The sequence below is a fragment of the Cylas formicarius genome, unplaced genomic scaffold (genome assembly GCF_029955315.1).
Source record: "Cylas formicarius isolate icCylForm1 unplaced genomic scaffold, icCylForm1.1 PGA_scaffold_6__28_contigs__length_40554024, whole genome shotgun sequence".
NCBI classification, from domain to species: domain Eukaryota; kingdom Metazoa; phylum Arthropoda; class Insecta; order Coleoptera; family Brentidae; genus Cylas; species Cylas formicarius.
In genome coordinates this window covers 22,848,556-22,869,908 of record NW_026844347.1, presented here as the reverse complement: position 1 = coordinate 22,869,908, position 21,353 = coordinate 22,848,556, and the positions used below count along the sequence as shown (strand labels likewise).

The window sequence follows — 21,353 nt, the reverse complement described above, 5'->3', positions numbered from 1 at the left end:
ACTGACCGACCCTGACCGTAGAGCCAACTAATTTTAAGGCACTTTCAGCCATTTTGAATATTCACGGTTATTTGATGGACTTCCGTGAAAAAGTTAAATGTTTTGCGATTTCGGACACGCTCCGGTGATGACGATTACATGAAAGATTTTATCTCCAGTCGTCCGGATGTCGTTAATTTATTAACAAAAAAGACTTACAATAACAAACCAAAAAGAAGTAGTGTTACTAGCCACGTATTTGAATAGTCCAAAAAAAACATCGCGTCGAAACGAGATACCTATAAAGGTGGCGGTCTGGAGATGTTTTTTGTTTTTGTAACAGATGTTCCATTTAGATATCGGGTGTCATAAGAGTAGCTTGATTGTGAAAGAGGTATCGGACAACTTGAAAATCTACGGGGGCTCAATTCCTAAATAAAATGCAATATGATATTTCAATTCTCCGCGTATATCTGTTGATAACCAAAACTTCTCCTGTTTATACTTTTCCACCGAAACGGATAAGCAGACTATTTTTGATAAGCGGACTATTTTCGAAAACTAAAAGAGACATTTATCAGTTACCGGTATGTTTTTCAAGGGTTTAATATGTAGTATATGTTGACCAGATGATGAGAAATTTTAACAAATTGATTTTTTATCATAGCATTATATAAAAATTAAAAAATTAACAATTTGTGAAATAGCATTTAAACTCATCGACTTCAATTACTAATACGAACTGGGCATTGTCAAATTGATTTCGGAAAATCAGTTTCGGATAAGTATTTTTTAGTTTTTTATTTAAGGCTACTGATTTTTTAAATTATTTATATTAATCATAAAAAATATATTTTCGTTGTGAAATAGAATCTAATCTCACCGACTTCAATTACCAATATGAACTGGGCATTGTAAAATTGGTACGAGTTTGCGAAAATAAGTTTTCTTTGTGAAAAGCACATTCAACCTCAATAATATTTTACCCAATTTTTCGTGCGATTTCGGAAGATGAGGGTAAGTATTTTTTATTTTAGTTTAAGGTTACTGATTTTTTAAATCATATATATTCATCATAAAAAAACTAAAACAAAGCATATGGGATATGCAAATAAGCCAAGAGAACCTAATAATTTCTAAAAAAAATCGAAAGAGTTAGGTCTAAATGGGAAATAAGCTTTAAGTAGGGCCAAAACATTTCGCCTAAGTGATTGTATATATATATATATATATATATATATATATATATATATATATATATATATATATATATATATATATATATATATATATATATATATATATATATATATATATATATATATATATATATATATATATATTAATAATTAAAAATAATACTATTATAATATTATTAGTTATTAAGATATCTTAACACTCTAATAAAAAATAAAGTAACAACAACAAATATTCCATAGGTACATTTTTGTAAAGTGCTGTAAAAATTTGATATATCTTTAGTTTAGTCCCTATCTGATTTTGAAAATTATTTTTAATGTAATATATATAAATATTGTCAAAAACTGAACAATATTTATCGCATTTACCGAATTGTTTAAGACCAGAATATAGACTTTAGTATTCAAAATTAGCGGTGCAACGAAGTTTTTTTAAGGAAATTGTAAATCGTAAATCTTGATCATTTTAACAAACGAAATGTTACTAATGATTGGTATACTTGATCGACGCGCTATACTAATTACAGCCTGTATATGGCTGTGGTCACCGAGTATCATGAAAGAATGCACAAAAGTGGAGAGAAAGATAAAGATGGTTAGTTTAGTGCCTTGTCCTATTCGGTGGTTTAAGATATTATTCACGTACCGATACAAAATCTGTAATATATTGTTTTTGTATCTTTCCAGATACTGTATTACAAAATTAGCAAAAAAATAAATAAATTTTGGCTTACCTTCATCGTGCTTTTCGACTTTCGTCAACATCGGTATAATCTCTTTCGTTATCGCAGGCGTCATAGTAGAGGTAGAAGTGATTTTTGGCATTTCAGGAACGACTGGCACCATTCTTAAAATGTCGCTCTCACCTTCTGGTTTTCTGAAAAACGCGGACGTAAAATCGAATCTTAGTACATTTAAAATTTTCTTGATTGTTTGTAAACAGTGTTTGTTTTGGTTTTCAGAGCATATATTATATGCTAATCATATTTATAAAATTGTTTCGGTTCCTATTCTTGCAGTAGGCTTCGTAGAAAATTCATAAAATATTTTACGTCTACTATAAATGTTATGTGTGCGTCATCAAAAATGTTTAACTAACTGAATATCAAAAAGTATCAAGGTATCCTTATCGACATTTTTAAACAAATATTTACGTTAATATTTTGCCAACACGTGACCTAAACGAATTCAAACGATAAATATTCACGAATCCATCATCAAAGGAGCGGCGTTATTGTTTCGAGTGGCACTGCTGACGCTTATTCCCATTTTACGTTGTAGCCATTGACATTATATCCATTCTCAACACACGTGAATAGAGTTGCCACTTTTATAATTTCTTGATTCACACTGAGAAATACACACAATTTTATTTATTTAATAAGAAGCAGCATTTTTTTAGTTATACAGCATGCAGCAATCTTTTGTGTATACATGTACGCCGCCAAAAATCCCAAAATGTAATAATGTAAAGAGCAAAAATGTTTTTTTTTTACTTTTGAAATTTCCGCGTCGAAACAAAGGACAACATAGTGCAACACAACATCTTGCTAAACACACAACAAAATCATAAAATTTCTTTTGTGAAAATAAATATTGAAGTATATTTAAATTTATGTTTCATTTTGCTACCGTCTGTAAAAATTATTCTATTTGAAATTTTGTCATTAACATACAGATATTGCAGATATAGTTTCTGCGAATTCAGAGAAAAGTCTTAACAAACATATTAATTAGGCAGTTTTCTGTCTAAAGCTCTTTGGTTACTGGAATAAAAAAAATATACTGGACATTTATAGGACAATTTCAAAAGATTGGGAAGACAAAAGGTTTTCCCTTCAAATTTATTTGTTTAAGACTATTTATTTTAAGTTCGTTGTTTGATATTTGTTTCATCTCCTTTGGATATAATTTCATCGAGATCTTAGATCCATATTTTTCTTGTCCAATGCAGTGGTTTCGAAGAAGGTTGGCAATCATCAGGGCATTTCTTAATTTTGAGACCGCAGATCTAAATAATTCGTTCATACTGTATCCAAATCACTACCTAAGGTTCATCTCCTTTCTACAGATCTTTTTACAAACAAATCAACTAAATGCTATTTCTTTTTTGAATTATCAAAATTTGCAATTAAACATCGTAGAGTAGACCCACGAGCATTTTGTAAAAAGATACGTACTGATTTCGAAGTTGACATAGATTTTAAATGCTTATAACAAAATTAGAAAAACCGATCACAAAGTTGCACTGGCGTATCAAAAAAAGTTCTACGCAGGATAAAACTTTAAACATGTGCAAGTTTCGTGAACATAACCTGCATTTTTCGGATTTTACAAATTTTTTGCCAGTCAAATCGAAAAAATATCAACCCCGTCATTAAATTCGAATCACTTGAGATATGATTGTCTAGCGATATCAAGACACGAGCTAAAAATATCTGGAAATTTCTATCTCTATGCAAGGTAAGAAATTCTGGACTTTATTTACTTATTTCGACGACATAACATCATTTTACAGAATTCAATATATTATAATAATATAAACTATAAAACACATAACAACTTAACGTAGAACAAAACTCAATATTTGATAGTTTTCACACTGCCCTTTTGAAAAAAAGGGTTTTTATACCAAACTCTTTGTGGCTATGGAAGCGATACTTAGCTTTTCTAAAGGATAAATAAAAATAATAATATTTATTATAAACAACATTAAACAAAAATTACACTAACCAACGAAATGATGTGGGAAAAACAGGGTGACTGGAGGCAACTTGAAAGAAGATCAGGCATTGGACTGGGAGATTTATTTTATTTAATTCGTAAACTAATAGAATAAAATAAATCCCTAGATCTGGATCTATCAGTAATTGGTTCCAATGCAAATCATAAATCGGAATATAATATTTGTGTTTCCAGAATATTCAGACTGAATAGAATAAGATCACTATGGTATGACCATTTCAGTTAGAAATTCACAGTCTAAGTGCGGCAACACAAACTTTTTTTTGGATTTAGAATTAGAAGTTCTGGTTATAAGTTTTATCTGCACTTGTCGGCGTTTATTTTTTTATTCTTCGCCTTATAATATCTCTAAAATATCGTTAGGTAAGTAACATTATATAAAGTTGATTATGTTGTTGCAACTTTCAATAGAGTTCTAAATTTGTTTAAAAAACGTACTGTGTGTTCTCCACAACTCCTTACTGCTATTATTTTTGAACGCCTTAGATTTATATTTTACGCTAAATTAGTGAAAAATCTAGCAAGGTGTTCTCAATTCATTTCTAACAACCAAAATTCTGAGATTAAGAATTGAAATTTCTGTTTAGTATTCATTAACGAAAAATTAAAAAATACGTTATGAAATAAACTGTTATGAAAATAACTTAAAATGTGGGTGATCTTTAGTTTATCGGAAATCCAAGAACCGCCACCATTTTTTCTCATAAAGACATTTTACGAATTAAGAAAAAGATATTATGTATCTAAGAACTGGACGTATCGAGAATTAAAATGGGCGTATTTACGGTATAGTACCTGAGCTTGGTTAAGTCTTGTTCGTGCTTGGTTAACTTAATTTGACTCTCGAGGTCGGGCAGGTGCCGATTGATGGACAACACCGCGCTCGAATAGTTGACGTGGTGCGTGAACTTGCACTTGAAATCCTCAGGCGGTCCACAATGAAACAGGTAACAGCTGCCGGAATTCTGCGGAACAAGAATTAACCTTAACGAAGACCGCACAGAATTACATATATTAAATATTTCAAAGGATACTTTGGCCCATTGACGGTTAAAAATGTAAAATAAAGTTATCATACTGCTGTCGAACACAGGATATAAGGGGTGCTTTTTTTTCGATGTATAGAACTTTAAGTTGCAATAAAACAACGATGGATTATTCGATTGACATGAATTTTATTTATCCGAAAGATAATATTGTGGCATTACATTTTAAATATGACCGCCACGGCTGGTGCGGATGTAGTCCAATCTAGACGTCCAATTTTCGATGACTTTTTCCAACATTTATGGCCGTATATCGGCAATAACAAGGCGAATGTTGTCTTCCAAATGGTCAAGCGTTTGTGGCTTATCCGCATAGACCAATGACTTTACGTAGCCCCACAGAAAGTAGTGTAGCGGTGTTAAATCACAAGATCTTGAAGGTCAATTCACAGGTCCAAAACGTGAAATTACGCGGTCACCAAACGTGTCTTTCAATAAATCGATTGTGGCACGAGCTGTGTGACATGTTGCGCCGTTTTGTTGAAACCACATCTCCTGGACATCATGGTTATTCAATTCAGGAATGAAAGAAGTAGTAATCATAGCTCTATACCGATCACGTTCTGGCCATCATCGTTTTTGAAGAAGTAGGGACCAATGATTCCACCAGCCCATAAAGCGCACCAAACAGTCAGTTTTTCTGGATGTAACGGTGTTTCGACATACACTTGAGGATTAGCTTCGCTCCAAATGCGGCAGTTTTATTTGTTGACGTAGCCATTCAACCAGAAGTGCGCTTCATCGTTAAACAAAATTCGCTTATGAAAATCTGGAACAACGGCAATCTCGTTTGGCTTCAATTCTAGCACGAGTTGGATTTTGTAAGCACGTAAGCCAAGATCCTTCGGCAAAATCTTCCATAAAGTGGATGACACAGATCCAATCCTGTGCTCGCTGGCAGATGGACTCATTCGGGTCTTCCTCAATGCTACGCTCTACAGCAGAAATAGCTTCTTGTGTACGCAACGTACGGCGTCTCTGGAGATGCGAGTTATCAATAAGAGTAAACGTGGTGCGAAAACGTTCCATGGTTAATCGAATTAACTGCCCTGATGGACGATTTTGTCGACGATAAAAATGGACGTAGTGCGCGATACGTATTCCGCACAGAACCATTATTTTCGAAATAATTTAATAAATTGCACTATTTGCAAGCATTGTTCAGGCGTGAGTCTATTCAAGATGAATTGCCAAACCAAACTGAGAATAAATCACTTGAGAGCTGTTAAATCGGTCGCCATCTTAAACAGTAATGCCAACTTAAAGTTCTATATTTCAACTTTTTATTAATCATTCTGAAGATGACCAGCCGTAACATATGTTCTCACTGAAGTATGTCAGCGTTGTTTCTGGTTATAAGTGGTTTATTTGGCGTTTACTAGATAAACTACAAATTTTGTATCAAAAAAATGATACTTGACTTAACCCAATGGCTCAATTCTCAGATCTGCTTAATGCTGTCATCTTTGTTATCAGGATTTAACAGCTTGTATTATGGCTATTTACAAAAGATAATCAAGCAAATGTTAAGACAAGTTTCCAATATGTTAAGTAATGATTGCAAGCCTATCTTATAAGAAGAATGAAGTCCAATAGGATGAAGCAAGACCTCGGTATCAAAAATTTTCCGCAGCGACAAACCTAATAACGATTTTAATTAGAAATTACGTAAACTCAATTAAAATACACAAAATGCCCTCGGCTTCAAGAATCAATTTACTACCATTACGCCTCCTTAAATTGATGCTCCAGTAATTTCCGACACGGAACTGAATCTCTTTTTTTTATATTTAATTTGGTTACGCTCACGCTTGATTCTGCATTTTTTTTTTGTAGTCTTGGTTTGAGCACATTTTGAATTTTATTAGTCTTATAATTAAAATCATAGAACACTGGAAGTAAAATAAATCACGATAAATATGTAATAGAAATTCACATAACCGAAAGAGCCATTAAACGCTCCCAAAAATGACATTTCTGATATAATACTCTTCCCGAAAGTCGTAGTTTTGCAAGTATGTGCCTATCGAAGGTATTATTCAAAGAACACAGGATTATTTGAAATAGAAAATATATAATATAGATATATAAAATTTAATTCAATTGAATTTTTATACCAAAATCCAAAAAAAGGAATTTAATCTTAATCTTGCCAAAAAATTGCCTAAAATAACAATGCAGTCTGAATATTGTAGTTTGTATTTTACTATTTCCAATATGTTGTTATCACCCGTCAAAGCCTGATGACTTCCCGACATCTTTGCCATGCCATAAACAAATGAAAGTTAGCTTTATATTGATGTTTTGGACAATATTTAAAACGCTTAAAACTTATTAAAAATAAGAATTACGTGGAAAAAAAGCATAGTAAAACTTTTCTGTTGTAACGTTAATCAACAAACAATTTACATTTTTATTGTTATGGTTGTTTAATCTTTAAAGTTTTCTTTTTTATCTTTTAGTTATATCAGTGGAGAAAACTTTTTCTTTGAATTACAAATGATTTTGTAGATCCAACAATACAGGATAGGATCCTTACAGTAAATTGCACCAAATACTTGTTCCTTGTGCCACCGAACATTAACAAAAACAAGCCCGGACAGTCCGTTATTTTATTGTTGCAATTTGAGACGGCGGGCCGTAAATCCCAATCCAAGTTTTTTACTTGAAGTGCGATTAAGAGTAGGGATTAATGTAGATCGAGAATGGCAATGTTTCGCGGGCGGCTCTTCTTTTCCCTGTTGTGTAATAAAATTTTGAATTTCTTATGCATTGCATTCCACATTGTGAAACTCATGCACGTACAACCTTACCCACTGCTATCGATGAAAAAATTAATAGAACTAGTTTGTGTAGGCAATTTAGTTTGCTTTTATTTGCATGGAGCACTGTTTATTACCAAATTCGTGTCTTTGATTGCTGGTGTTTATAAGGAAAGGACGAAAAACAGAGCTTTTCTGTTTCTGTTTAGTCATGTCACAGCATTAAATAGAATCAAACATACTTAAAATTCGATATACCTTTTCTTCAAAAACGAACACGTCGCAATCTTCCGTCTCGCAGCATAATCGGAGGCATTCCTCCCTGGATCCGAGATCGATTTCGTTTAAATATTTCGCGCCCATATTTTGGGAATCCTGTGTCCTAATTATCTTGTCCTTGTGTACATTGAAGTTGTCGATGCACGTTTGCAAATCAATGTCGGACCGTTTCACTCTACCAACCGCTTGACAATTGGTGCCGGAAAAAACGCATGAGACCAACAATAAAATCGAAACTGATAAAACTCGAATCATTTTGGGAGATATGTGTACTTCATTGAAACGGGCTTATGTGGAAGTAACGATATCGTATATGGAGAACACCAAAACAGCTGACCGAGAAGAGACCGATCGATGATTCGGAGAATGCGCACAAATCGCTGTTTTTCCTCGCGGACGGGAGGGAGACGTTCTAATTGTCACGGACCTCAAATTAATTGTGGGTACAGGGTGGTATACCTTTCGATACTTTAATGGATATCCCAGGTTAATACCTTAGTCTTTTAAAAATAATTAATACAGAAGAAATTCCGGAAAATCCCTATCTCCATGTTGTTACCCAGATTTAAATATACCTTAAGGAATTTCTAAAAAAAGATTAATAGTGATTTATTCCTACTTAGTACGGGGTCCATATGGAATTTTAGGATGGGGTGGAGTAGCTTACTCAGAATTAAAGGCCCTGAGTAATACGCAAAAATGGTTCTTGAAAATAATGAATCGTAAAAAAAGATACTACTCCACAGACATACTTTTCAAAGAAATAGAAATATCGGATATTCGTCAGCTTCAGTCCTTCGAAACATCAAAAAATATTTAGACAGGAAAAATTAAGCGCAAACAGCGAATACAAAATAATCCAATAAGAAGGAATATTTGAATTTAGCTTCTTATCAAAAACCGTTTCACAACGTTCTGTACAATATTTTGCACCAATTCTTTACCTCTAAGTATACAAAGAATCCAAAAAAAATAATTAAAAAATATATAGAAAAGTGTAATTATCTAATTAATTTAACTTATGTTATATCAATTAATCAATCAATCATTACTATTTACAAAACTTCTGGATTCCTCCTTGGCTTCTTCAGACCTTAACTGAAGCTGAAACTCATCTGGATGATTGGCGAAACGTCAGCAAGTTCGACTCGACAACAACCAATAAATCAACTTTTATCATAAGCATTTATTTAATTACTTTCGGATTTGTAATAATTTGTAGTTGGTAATTTGTACTTCTAAATTGGAATAAACGTAATATCATTAGACAGTTGCGGTTTTCGCAATCCTGACCTGTTTTTCCAAGAATCGAATCATGACGTAATTCTAAATTTTACAGCTCAGTTGAATTTACTATACTGACTCCCTGCCAGTAATTAATTGATTAGTAATTCCATCTCCAAAACATATCAACTCCAAAGTATCATTGTTTCAATTAAATTCTTGTTCTCAATAATAGAAACCGTTAAATAAATATTATGATCCGATTGGAATCGACTAAAATTATTTCTTCGACGCCTTTAATTGTTTGTTTTATTCAGAGTTAGACTTTTCTCTCAATTTCAATTTTGTTTTTGCTTGCACAAATAAACAAATGAATAAAAAAACATCGTGTGTTACTAGAAAACAAAGTTTTGACAATTTCAATCAAGTCTAAACTAATATTATTTCAATCAAATTCCTGGTATCGAAATATCCTCCATCGACCTTATAAACTGCTAAATAAACAATATGATCCGATTGGAATGGACATAAATTATTTTAGTTCCCTCATACCCATCCCATACACGGCGGAATAAATTCCGCTTCCCCTTTCGTGAGTTTTCCTTCTCCTTATAAAACAAATTCCTGGTTCCTAGGTTAATTTTTAAAAATAATTCATACAGTTACCTAGAATTAAATATACCTTAAGGAATTTCTAAAAAAAGATGAACTAATAGTGATAATAACTACTTAGTACGGAATTTATATGAAGTTTCTATGAAAAATGCCTGTTCATTACTATACAAATATAGAATGCAAGCTAGTTCTTCTTCTTCAAGCGACTTCTTTTGAAACATTGGCGATTACTCTTGCCATAATGAGCTTGTTTACGGCTGTTCTGAATAATTCACTGGATATTTTCGAAAACCAAGTTCTTAAGTTCTTCAACCATGATATCCTATGCCCCCCTAGTCTCTCTTGTCATAATTTTTTCCCTGGATGCCGCAAATCTAAGATGTATTTATTTTCGTTTCGCATTTTATAGCCTGGATAATTTTTTTTGTTTTTATAGTGTTTATTCTCTCATTTTTCTCAGTAGCGATTTATTAGATATCCTCGAGATCCTCCAAATCCCGACGTATAGCCACAAATGCTTAAAATCTTTTTTAAATTGTCAATGTCAATGATTCTACTCCGTAGAAGAGCGTCGAGAGAACGTAACATTTTGATTTAAGGTCCAAATTGTGACTTTTACCAATTTTGACATTTTAGTAAAGTTTGTCTTGTTTTTTTTTCTTCAGCATCTAATCTCTTGAAGGTGGCCCCATTGCTCATTAAATATCATTTCCAAAAAAAATGAATTTGGACACTTCCGTGTTTTTTCCTTCTTGGTCCAAGCTTCTCAATTTTCTTCTTCCATCAACTCACCAATTTTCCACCAGCGCTTTTCTTTCTTTGTTCTATCTTTATATTCTTATCAACAACCCTTGAGCTATTCCATGTGTTTTCGCCATCCGAACCTGAACATCCGACCGATAGCTCCGCTGTAAGAAGCGGAGAACTTTTTTCCGTTGGCGGGCCGATTCCGCCCTCCGCAATTTATGGGTTTCTTCATTTAATCTACTATGCCGATGTGCACCAACGGATTCGGCGGATTCTACGTGGACTCAACCGACGGAAATTCCGCATTAATTCTGTGGGTTAGAACTTAATCTTTCAGTTCTTTTCAGTTGCTCTATTTTTATTCAGAGTAAGACTTTGCTGAGTAAATCAATCAAAAAAATTGTTGCTTAGGTACATATCTCACAAATGAACTGAAATGTTTCAACCATTTTTTCACAACGCACATATATCTATTTTCAATTGCTTAACATTAAACTATTGACGGAAAATTTGTTCATAACTGATTGTTTTGCGTTTTGCAGGTGGGTCGTACCGATATTGGAAAATGTAAAACTTCGCGAAAAGGATTCATTCATTCTTCCGTTCTTTTTTTGACGGCACTTTATCAATTTGACTAAATTGGTGTAGTTATAATAGAAAATGTATTGTCTGCACGAATTTTGCTGAGCCTTTGTAAGTCATTGTATGCCCAGGAAGTTTACAAAAAGCCTAAATTTACAAAATCGTTTTCAGATATACCGATCTCCGACAATAATGGAGAACCGACGAATAAATGCACTTTGATGTGTTTAAGTGAGATATTACTAGGGAAAATACATTTTCTTATCTAAGACCATGATATCATTTTATCATAGCTTGACAAAATAGGTTTGTTTATTGCAGGAAAATTGTTGGGTTGTTACAAGATTTCACCAAAAGTATGTTACGCCAACAGTAAAGCTTCGAAACGGGATTTATTTTGGTGGACCCCAGTACATTACAGGCACGAACCCCAATAAAAACCTGTATAAACAGTTTTTCGTTAATTCATTTGAATAAGTTTTTATTAATATAGCGATTGCATCCTGAATTTATTTTCATCAATTGCCAATACTCACCAAAGACGTTACCTTATCAATACATTTTATTGGCTTAAATCACTGATGATTTATGAGAGGTTATTATTTATTGGTTAAATCACGTTAAGTTAAAGACAGTTAATATGACTAAGATAGGGAAGTAGACTTAATCGACAGAACGACAGAACAGTAGGTATGGTCTGTTCACAGATGTAAGAAAGTGACCAATTGCTCTTGAATGGGTCATTAATATACAATGCAACAAGATTATTACCTAAGGTTTCGGAATTCAAATTTCAGGTAAAATTGTGGTCCGTAATAAAAAAATAATTTTATACCTACCTGTGTTTAATATTCTTTGGTTTGCTACTTAGTTTAAGTTTATTAGTAATCATTCTTATTTCGTGCGTAATACAGCGTGTGTTGAATCGTGTGCGAATTATGCAAAATTTGTGGGAGTCTACTGTATCTCAGGAGATGCTCCCTCCCAAATGTAGAAAACACCATTCTATTCAGACTAAGGAAATTATAAACAATGTTTATTGACAAAAGGCAAGTTTTAATGGAATCTTTTAGAATTCAGAAATGGCGACTAGAATATCTAGAAAAAATTAGGATTTACAGAGAACAACAAAGGAAAATTATTTACGTGGATGAAACCTGGTTCGACACTTATGATACCCCGGAAAAGGCTTGGGTTGACTCAACTAATAAGTGTAAAACAAACGCGCCATCAAAAAAGAGGTAAAGAGGTAAAAGAATAACTATTTTGCATGCTGGCTCTAAAGATTGTTGGATTCCAAATGGAGTTTCTGTCTGCGAAAAATATTAAAGATTCTTCTATGGATTACCATGAAGACACCACCGCTGATTTATTTCAAAGTTGGTTTAAAAACAAACTAGTTCCAAACATTCCTCCTAATAGCGTCATTGTAATGGACAATGCAAGTTATCACAGTAGACAGTTGACTAAAATCCCTTCCTCATGTGACACAAACGCAACAATCCAAAAGTACATGTATAACGACATTTATTTTCATAAAGGTTATACCAAAAAGCAATTAATTGAGGTTCTACAAAGCTTGAACCTACAAAAGGAATACGTCAGTGATAATTATGCAAAAACTCTAGGGCATACAGTTTTAAGGCTTCCACCTTACAACTGTATATTTAATCCCATTAAACATGTTTGGCACCAACTGAAATCTGCCATTCGTCGTAACAATATTTTTCCCCGTGTTAACTCCAATTTCCTCAAACTTATAGACAAATTTGGGCAAATTCTGTTAAACACATAGAAAAAGCAGAACAATCGTATATACATATTGCAAATAATATAGAACAAATTTAAGTAGGTAATAAAAATAATTTGTAATTTTATTTTAGATTTAAACATAAATACATTTCTAAGCAAAGTTCGGCCATATTTCATTCATACAGCTTGCCCTGGGTCTTTCCTTAATTCGTACCAGTTAGTCACTTTCTTATATCTATGAACATACTTTACATTGTCAGTAAATTCACGGGCACTATCAGTCATATAGGGTTGCATTTATCACATTAAACCATAGATTTTAAAACCCAAAAATTCCACATTGAAAGCAATACCAACTAAAATACAGTTTTGAAACGCTCTCGATTCTATATTGCATCTTCATCACATTCCTATGCTATTTGCTGAAAATCATCTGATGAGTTTATAAACTCGCAGACATTCCAACTATAACTCTTCGAACTACAAGATTATAGATTTCCAATTCAAATTGACTGGAAACGGTTAGTAACAACATAAAAACCGCAACAGTGCCTCTACCGCGATCAGCGCAGATGTCGAGCTGAGAATTTGAGCTAGAGGCAGTCGCCAGTTTATAATCACATAACGTAAAATCAAGCTAAATGATTTAATTCTTAACATATGTTAAATGCTGAACACCTGCTAAATGTTAAGCCAAATAATGTTTGTTGTTGCTCCAATGCACAAATGCCGGCAAAGAAATTCAAATGATAAAGCTGGAATTTTCAAAATGAATTAATTAAAATTTCTAAAACTGTAGGTAGACAGCTTTGATAATTAAAAGTATCTATTACAAATAGGAACCCAAGTGAAAAGTCCGTTATTACAGCGGCCCGCGGGAGCGAAAAATTTGCAAAAGTCGAATCCGACCGATCGCATCCGAAAGGCTTCCCCGATCCAATTCATTCAAATCGGCGTTGCACGGAACCAGCTAGTCTTTCCGAAACGGTCGCGTGTGGAGGTGTTGCACATGTTACCGGCGTAGAGTTTGTCTGCATAGGTTGGGAGGTGTATTGAACCGGACCTCTTTTTCACGTTTTGGTGATTTCTTGTGGCTGTTAGTCGTTCTCGGTGTTACGAATTCTGAATTTGGTGCTTATAAGTAAGTTAAATATGATCGATTGGAATTTAGGACTAATTAACACTGACAGTAAAGGGCTTTCTTATATTAATTTTATAAATATTCTCAGGCTTATTTAGATTTGTTGGGTTACGAGCACGCTTATTTTCATTGATGTCGTTTATTCTCTACCAACATTTAAGATTTCATCTTTCATCTTACATGTCGGTAGGAAAAATAAGTAGTTACCACATTTGTTGTGAGTTACATCTCGAAGACTGATAAGACACCCCACCTGCTTCTGAAAAAATGTGGTTTTCGGTTTCTAAAGCCAATGCAAACCAAGTTGCAAAGAATGTTTTCTAAATATATTGTAAAGTAGCGCATTTATAACTACAGTTGAACAATATGTATTAAAAGATTGGATGTCCGCTTTTTTTATCAGCATTTGAATAAATAAATAAAATTGTGACGCAGATTGAAAAGCGACACCTTTATATCTTGAAGCGATACCTTTATCTTGGATGTTTCAGACTAAAACCTGTCCTGCCTCGGAAGGTTTGGCATTTCAAAAATTTTGCTTTCAAAATTGCGGAATTGAATAACAAAAGTGGTGACAACGAATATACATTTTGTTATTATTAATTGAAAAACTTTTCTGGAAGTTCGTAGCGAAGCCCGTTATTATAAATTTGCAATAGTCTATCTGATTTCAAAGAAGTTTCCCCTGTAGTTTTCGGGAACATATTGTGGGCGCATCGAAATTTTGGCATATAAAAGTCTTTTTACCTCTTTACAATATTTCATAAAAGCAAACTGTTCAATATTCGTATGCAGAACGGCCTGGAACAGAACCAGAGAACACCTCTCTAGATTCTAGAAAAATACCACGGACTTAAGTCCTTTACTTGTCGTTCATTGACATTTGCGTTATTCATCTCAATATCTTATTTTGGTAACATGCAATTTTTGAAAAGAAGCATTACAGACTTGGACAGTTTAAATTGTAGATAATGTTCCTTTTAGAAATACTCAACAAAAGTAAAAATAATAAAAGTTGATATTTATGAAGACTCTTAAATTGTATTATTTGAGAATGGTTGCTTAACATCTGTATCTTTTAGACATTTTGTTATTTAAGGGTTGCTGTTACTTTATGCCTGTTTTGATTTATTGATACTTCTGAATAATATCGGCCACATGGGTCTGTGATGCCCTTTTTAGGACCGCTTGCAGGTAGTGTTTGCGAACTCTCAACGAAGCAAATGCGTTGTCCCGTTGATCTGCATTAACTTTACCGTATTATTATTAATAAATAAATAATCCTTTTGTTCTAAACAACAAAAATGAACTTAAAACGAGAATGTCCGCAACAGACATTTACGGACCAAATAAAAAAAAGACCTCTTCACTCCAAATAGTGTTTTAAATTTTAATTCAAAACTTACGTCTTGATTTAATCATATATTATTGCCTTTACCACACTCTCACTTCGCCCAAAAGACAACAATACAATAGCTTTGTTTTACTAAAAATCGTTAAACAAAGATCCTGTGACTCCTTGAGTCATAGTTAACGGTTGACCTTCTTGAGAATGTGTTGTGCAACATGAATCAACGCAAAGGGACAAAGAACTTTCGTGAAGCAATTAGATGCGGAACGCTATGAGAAAAATAACGTCTCTATCAATGACTTTACTGCATATAAGGTCATTGGTCTACATAATGAGCTTCAAGAACCGTTTTAACAATTTTTCGTTTGATTCATCGGTGTCTTTGTTTACCTTTACTTACCGAAACTTTTTTGACATAAATCTTTTTAACTATAGGCTTCCGGAGCAGGTTAATATTCCATAATTCCATGTGTAATAAAACTATTACACATAGGCACCTAGTGGGTGTTCCCTCATAATTCGCAACTCCTTCCATCTTTCTTTGAGGAGATAATTAGAGGTAAAACTAAGGCAGAAGAAAAAGCTTTATGTGTTAATAAACAAATAGTTTTTGCAATATTTAATTTATTAATTTATTAATATTTTTTTATATAACTATAATATAAGTAAAAATAATACTATAAGTTATGTTTGTCCGCGTCACACAAAATCGAGCGGGATAAGTTAACAATAGCTGCGATCGTCGGCATTAATTTGTTTTTATCTCTAGTTTATTGATGTTACGCATGTAGTCACAGCCATTTAGATATGAAAGTACGAGGAAAGTAAACATAATTATTTATCGCTAAAGAAGCTTTTACCGATAACAATGTTTTGAACGGCTGAGCCGTAAAATATACAAACAGAAAGTTCACAAAAATGATAACCTTTCTGCTGGAATCCATTTCCATTTGCCTTTAACCGTCCGTTTTAAAATCTATATAAAAATGTGTATCTATAGAATACACAAAAATATTGTCCATGAATCACGACATTGGTTAACGAAGTGATACTTTACACACGCTTCGTCAGTGCATAATTGGCTATTTTAGAACATTTAAGCTTTTCCAAATGTACTTCCCTAATTCCAAATGGATTAAACAAAAATCAATAGTATAATTTGTACATTTGTATAGTTATAATAGGTTTTCGGCATTTTTAGCAGCAGTTAATTAAATTAAGCATTAATGTGGTAGAATTTAATTTAATTTTATTTGTTTTTTGTGTTAAGTGGTACAAGTAAGTATTTTTTTTCAAAGAGACTTCCACAGGTTACTATATAATACTTTTTACAAAACTTCTAGATTCCTCCCGCGTCAGTTTTTGCTGAGTCAGTTTCAGTCAACCTCTGAAGGAGCCAATAGGATGATTGGCAAAACGTCAGCAATTTCGACTCAGCAAAAACCGACGCAGTAGGAATCGAGAAGTTTTGTAAAAAGTAAGTATTTATTTACTTTTCTAACTATTTTTATATTACAGATTTGAAATCACTATTCATTAACTAACTCTATATGGTTCAAACATAGCTGCCAAGTATTAAAGCCTATGACATAGTCCTACCGGACTATACAGTTTTTGTTACTTATAAACATTTCCCACAGAAATGTGTTTATTTCTATTCCTACAGGAATATTTTGAAAAAGACGTCTGCATTCCCGGCGAAATGTATTTCCAATCAAAAACGAATATCCTACTGATAAGTTGGTTTGTGAGAAAACGCCAGGATAGCCCTTAGTTCAGGTAGCTTCTATACAATATGCAGGTCGTCTGTCTTATTACTTAGACCAAGTTACTAAAAATTCCAACATTCTGGCATAGATTTCTGGATACAAAATACCTCTTATCCAGAAGCAAATCCAACTACAGAAACCTGTTATAAATTTTACCTACAGTGAATTAGAGAATGTTCAGGAAAATATTAAAAGATTTATTCGAATTGGGGCAATCTCAGAAACTACTCCGCAAACAAATAAGTTTGTTTCCTCTTTTTTTTTCTTGTTTTTTATAACATTGGATTTGACGGGTGCATATTTTTTTAATTCCGATCCATTATAAAAACAAAAAATATTTGACTTTCCAGTGGCGGTAACAAATATTATTTGTTCAACTGTCTACCCTTTCGTCTTTGCACAGCCCCTTTTGTATTCACAAAAATAATGAGAATAGAAATAAAATATCTCAGACCAAGATATATCATATGTATATGATATCTGGATGATCTGATTATAATTAGTAAAACCGAAGAGGGGGGAACAAAGATCAACTCTTTACTACGCAGTTCTTAAGTCTTTGAGCTTTATCATAAATGCCGAAAAGAGCTTTTTTCTGCGCTCCCAACAGTGTCAGTATTTGGGGTTCCTTTTGTTGTTGTCTCTTGCACCACTTATCATTGAAACCATTAAAAAAAAGTGTCTATACATTTTTTTTGCAAAACTGTAAGATTTGGCACTCTAAACAAAATTTCAAGAAATTAAGGACCTGGTATGAGTGTCCCAACATTTATCTGGTTGCTTCATATATTAATACTTCACAGATAACTATTTTGCAGATCGAGAATCACGAATAGCAAAAGTAGATACGGAATATGAGTTATCCATGCAGTGTTATAAGGCTTACCTAAAAATATTTCTCAAAGGAGTTTTTAGAAAAAATCATCTTTTCATCCATTAGAAAAAAGGTCTCGATTTGTAAATTAACACAAAGATGGTAACTTTCTTAGCCTTAATCATAGGCCACAGAATACAAACATTATCTAAAATAAAAATATCAAATATTGTTTAGTTTGATAATAGACAAGATATAAAAATACCAGATCTTGTAAAAAGCTCACATTGTAAAAACTTTCAGCCATTTTTACTTATACCGTACTTAAAAAAAAACCAAAGTTATGCGTGGCTTCTGTTATTAAAGCTAATATTGAAAAGAATAAAGAAAACAGATGCGCAAGTACAGATTACTTAAATTTTGTCTCTATGAAGCCGATACATCCCGAAACTACGCAATGTATTAGAAGATGAACTAAATTAACCCTAAAAAGCAGTGGAATTGATATATCACAATTCTCAGCTTACATTACGAGTCGTGCTTCTACATCTACGGCATATAGAGCTAGAGTATCACGTCCTTTGGGTCTGGATTTAACAGAGTTTTCAAGAACAATTGTGGCTCCTACTCAGGTCTAGATCTTATTAGATTGTTATGTGTTGCAACTTATTTACTTATTTGGTGTTACGCTTCTATCTTTTTATACAATAAAAGTTAACAGAGAAATCTAGATCGTTTGTCTCTAAACATCTACTAGTGTACTACTGTTGTAATTTGAAAATGACAATATGCAGTATAATTTTTTTACTGAATTTCTGAAAAGAATTTCGATCCAACCATGTACGTCCCCCTATCCCTTTCGATCTAGCTCTCCTTCTTAAATCAAAATTGCAATGACGAGCTAGCGTTAAATAGACTAGACGGACTCGGGATCGGTGGTGACAGAACCGGATTTGCTTTAAAATCGTGAGGACTGGGCGCAGAAAAATTGGAATATTATTGTAATTCTTCGAACGGCAGTATTCATATACGAGTAGTTCCTATCAATTTTCCTTAAGGTAAGTCAATTGTGGGATGACACCTTAGCCCAAAACCTGTTAAATATATGTTTGTCTACTCGTTGAAAAGTAACAACTTTCTTATTTAAAATAGAAAACCTTGTATATTAAGCCATTTTTAAATTCCTCGGAATTTTCTAGAGATATAACGGTTTGACCAAACGTGTAATTTTTGGACTATGTGAAGCCAAGCCGGTTTGCGTGGAAACGACTGTAACTTTTGACTTTTAAATATCAAACCCTGTACTTTTTTGGATTCGGGAGATTATATAAAAAGTACGGCTTTGATTAAAAACACCAGTAGCATCTAACAAAATCCCTATTTTAAAAATGAAGTCAGGGATTTTTTTTTACATTCTATCAGATTTTCTAGATGCTTTAAATTTTTTATTTTTTTAACGTCATATTAAAAGGGCAACTCTTCTCTAATGTAACAAACTCCCCACAGCTCTTCACTTTTCCTAGATACCTTTGCCACACTGTATATTCTAGCTAGATGACACCTGCAGATCTGTAACATTCTAAGAGTATTGTAATACTATCTGTAATCAAATTCCCAGAAATTCTAAATTCATTTTATTTAAGAATGGCGTATAACAATAATAAATACATAAACAAATTAAACTTTACAACTTACAACTCGTGTTTAGAGTACTATTTAGACAGTACCCGGTAAATTGTTATTACAAAATATAATTAAAGGAATTTGGATTTCACTAAGACCTTTCTTCGGATACGATCAATTAAAGCACTTCCTGCTTTGAAAGAATTTTTTAACGCATGTATTTTGTAAAATGCGCACTCAATCAACTCTTCTTTTATTTAAAATAAGATTGCATCAAATAATTACCCCGGCGAAAGTTAGATTTATTTATAACGTCCACGCACTGGTGTTTTCGCATAGCTTGGCTTACTATTCCCACACAGTGGCCATTTTTAATAGTAGGTAGCAAATAGACAGCGAAAACTAATTTCGAAACAAACTAATCATCAAATTACTAAAACAATGTAAGTCCTCTAAACATCAGTAGAACCTACCTAAGTTATGTCAAGATACCTTCATAGATATTACATTATACCAGAATAAAGAAAAGATTTTCAACGATTTCCTTTTGAGAATATCCAATCTTGCAGCGGTTGTAGCGTCCATCCATTTCTTGTGCGTCTAGATGCCATAGTCGACAGTTCGCTTCTTGAATAAATACGATTATAAAGCGTTACTTCAACGATTTTAAGTACGATGTAGAAATAAATTTGTAGCACTTTTTCCTGCTATTTTCCAGACATAAACATACTTGTAAAGTGTCAAGTAATATATCATCTCGTCATCCCGGATACATTTTTCAGAATGACATCAATTTTTTTTGTACATTTTTGAAAATTTTCAAAATATACCAATGGCTAAAATCTACGCCAAACATAGGATCGCTACCAAACCCGTCGCCCAAAGTGCCGGAAACCGCAGTGACTCTTTGCGCACGCTTGATTAAAAGCACACCCTATGAAATTAAGGATTAATTAAATATTGTAAAACACCATGTGTCCATAAATCGCGTTGCTAGCAGTTGTAAAGCTGGTAAGTTTGTAAGTTTCAAATATCTTGCTAAATCGTGTTATGTACGTTATAACAATAAAATGATTACATCATACACCAATACAAGGATAGTTGTTATTGAATGTTTCTTTAGTGATATCCATCAAACAGAGTAATTTGTATTCCATTTTGATTTAAAACCGGCAAGCTTTTCCTTTATTTTTTAAAGAAACTACGAAAAAATGAAATTCATATGAAAACAATTCGGCCATTCAAAATTCCATTTTCCAAGTAACTTCATATTTTTTCCGCCAGAGGTCTCATTGAATTGTAAAATCCTCAATTTTAGAGGGGCGATAACAAAAAAATTATTTCCGCATAGTCAAAATCAAAATGTCAAAATACTGGGGCGCCATTGGAATTTTATCGTTTTCGACTATGCTTGGAGGAGCTACTTGACGAAGGTACTAAATCCCCGAAAGAGCCACTTAGAGAATAAACAATTGTGGCGTTCTTAACCATGTCTTTTCCAGTCGTTTTCGAAAACATCCGCTCTCGAAAGGGTGTTTACAAGCCGCGTCGGCCACAAGACGTTCTTGGAAGCGAATAAGGAAAAACAATCGATACACGCCGATCGAATGAATCCGTCTACAGTGACAATGAAAGTCTGCCAGCTTAAAAGCGATAAAGAATTTTCCGAAACGTTTTGATTGGTTTGTTATTTGAACTTGCTCAGCCAAAACTGTTAATTTTATG

At 33.1% G+C, this 21,353-nt stretch overlaps 2 protein-coding genes across 3 annotated transcripts in view; one reads left to right on the top strand and one right to left on the bottom strand.

Moving 5' to 3' along the window:
- LOC132703590 (uncharacterized) overlaps positions 1-8,337 on the bottom strand; it is a 35,826-nt gene extending 27,489 nt beyond the window's left edge. Inside the window, exons 1-3 of the mRNA XM_060672940.1 lie at positions 7,990-8,337; positions 4,719-4,888; positions 1,913-2,055 (exon numbers count right to left, since the gene is read on the bottom strand). Coding sequence (XP_060528923.1) covers positions 1,913-2,055; positions 4,719-4,888; positions 7,990-8,265 — 589 coding nt within the window. The 5' untranslated portion in view covers positions 8,266-8,337. The remainder of the gene's footprint in view (positions 1-1,912; positions 2,056-4,718; positions 4,889-7,989) is intronic.
- LOC132703592 (protein phosphatase 1 regulatory subunit 14C) overlaps positions 1-21,353 on the top strand; it is a 55,972-nt gene that overhangs the window by 5,516 nt on the left and 29,103 nt on the right. Inside the window, exon 1 of one of the 2 annotated variants that reach the window (XM_060672943.1) lies at positions 13,919-14,071. The exons of the other annotated variant lie outside the window; for it this stretch is intronic. The gene's annotated coding sequence lies outside the window, so the exon portion shown is untranslated. Of the gene's footprint in view, positions 1-13,918; positions 14,072-21,353 lie in introns of those variants that run through there. 2 annotated transcript variants of the gene reach the window in all.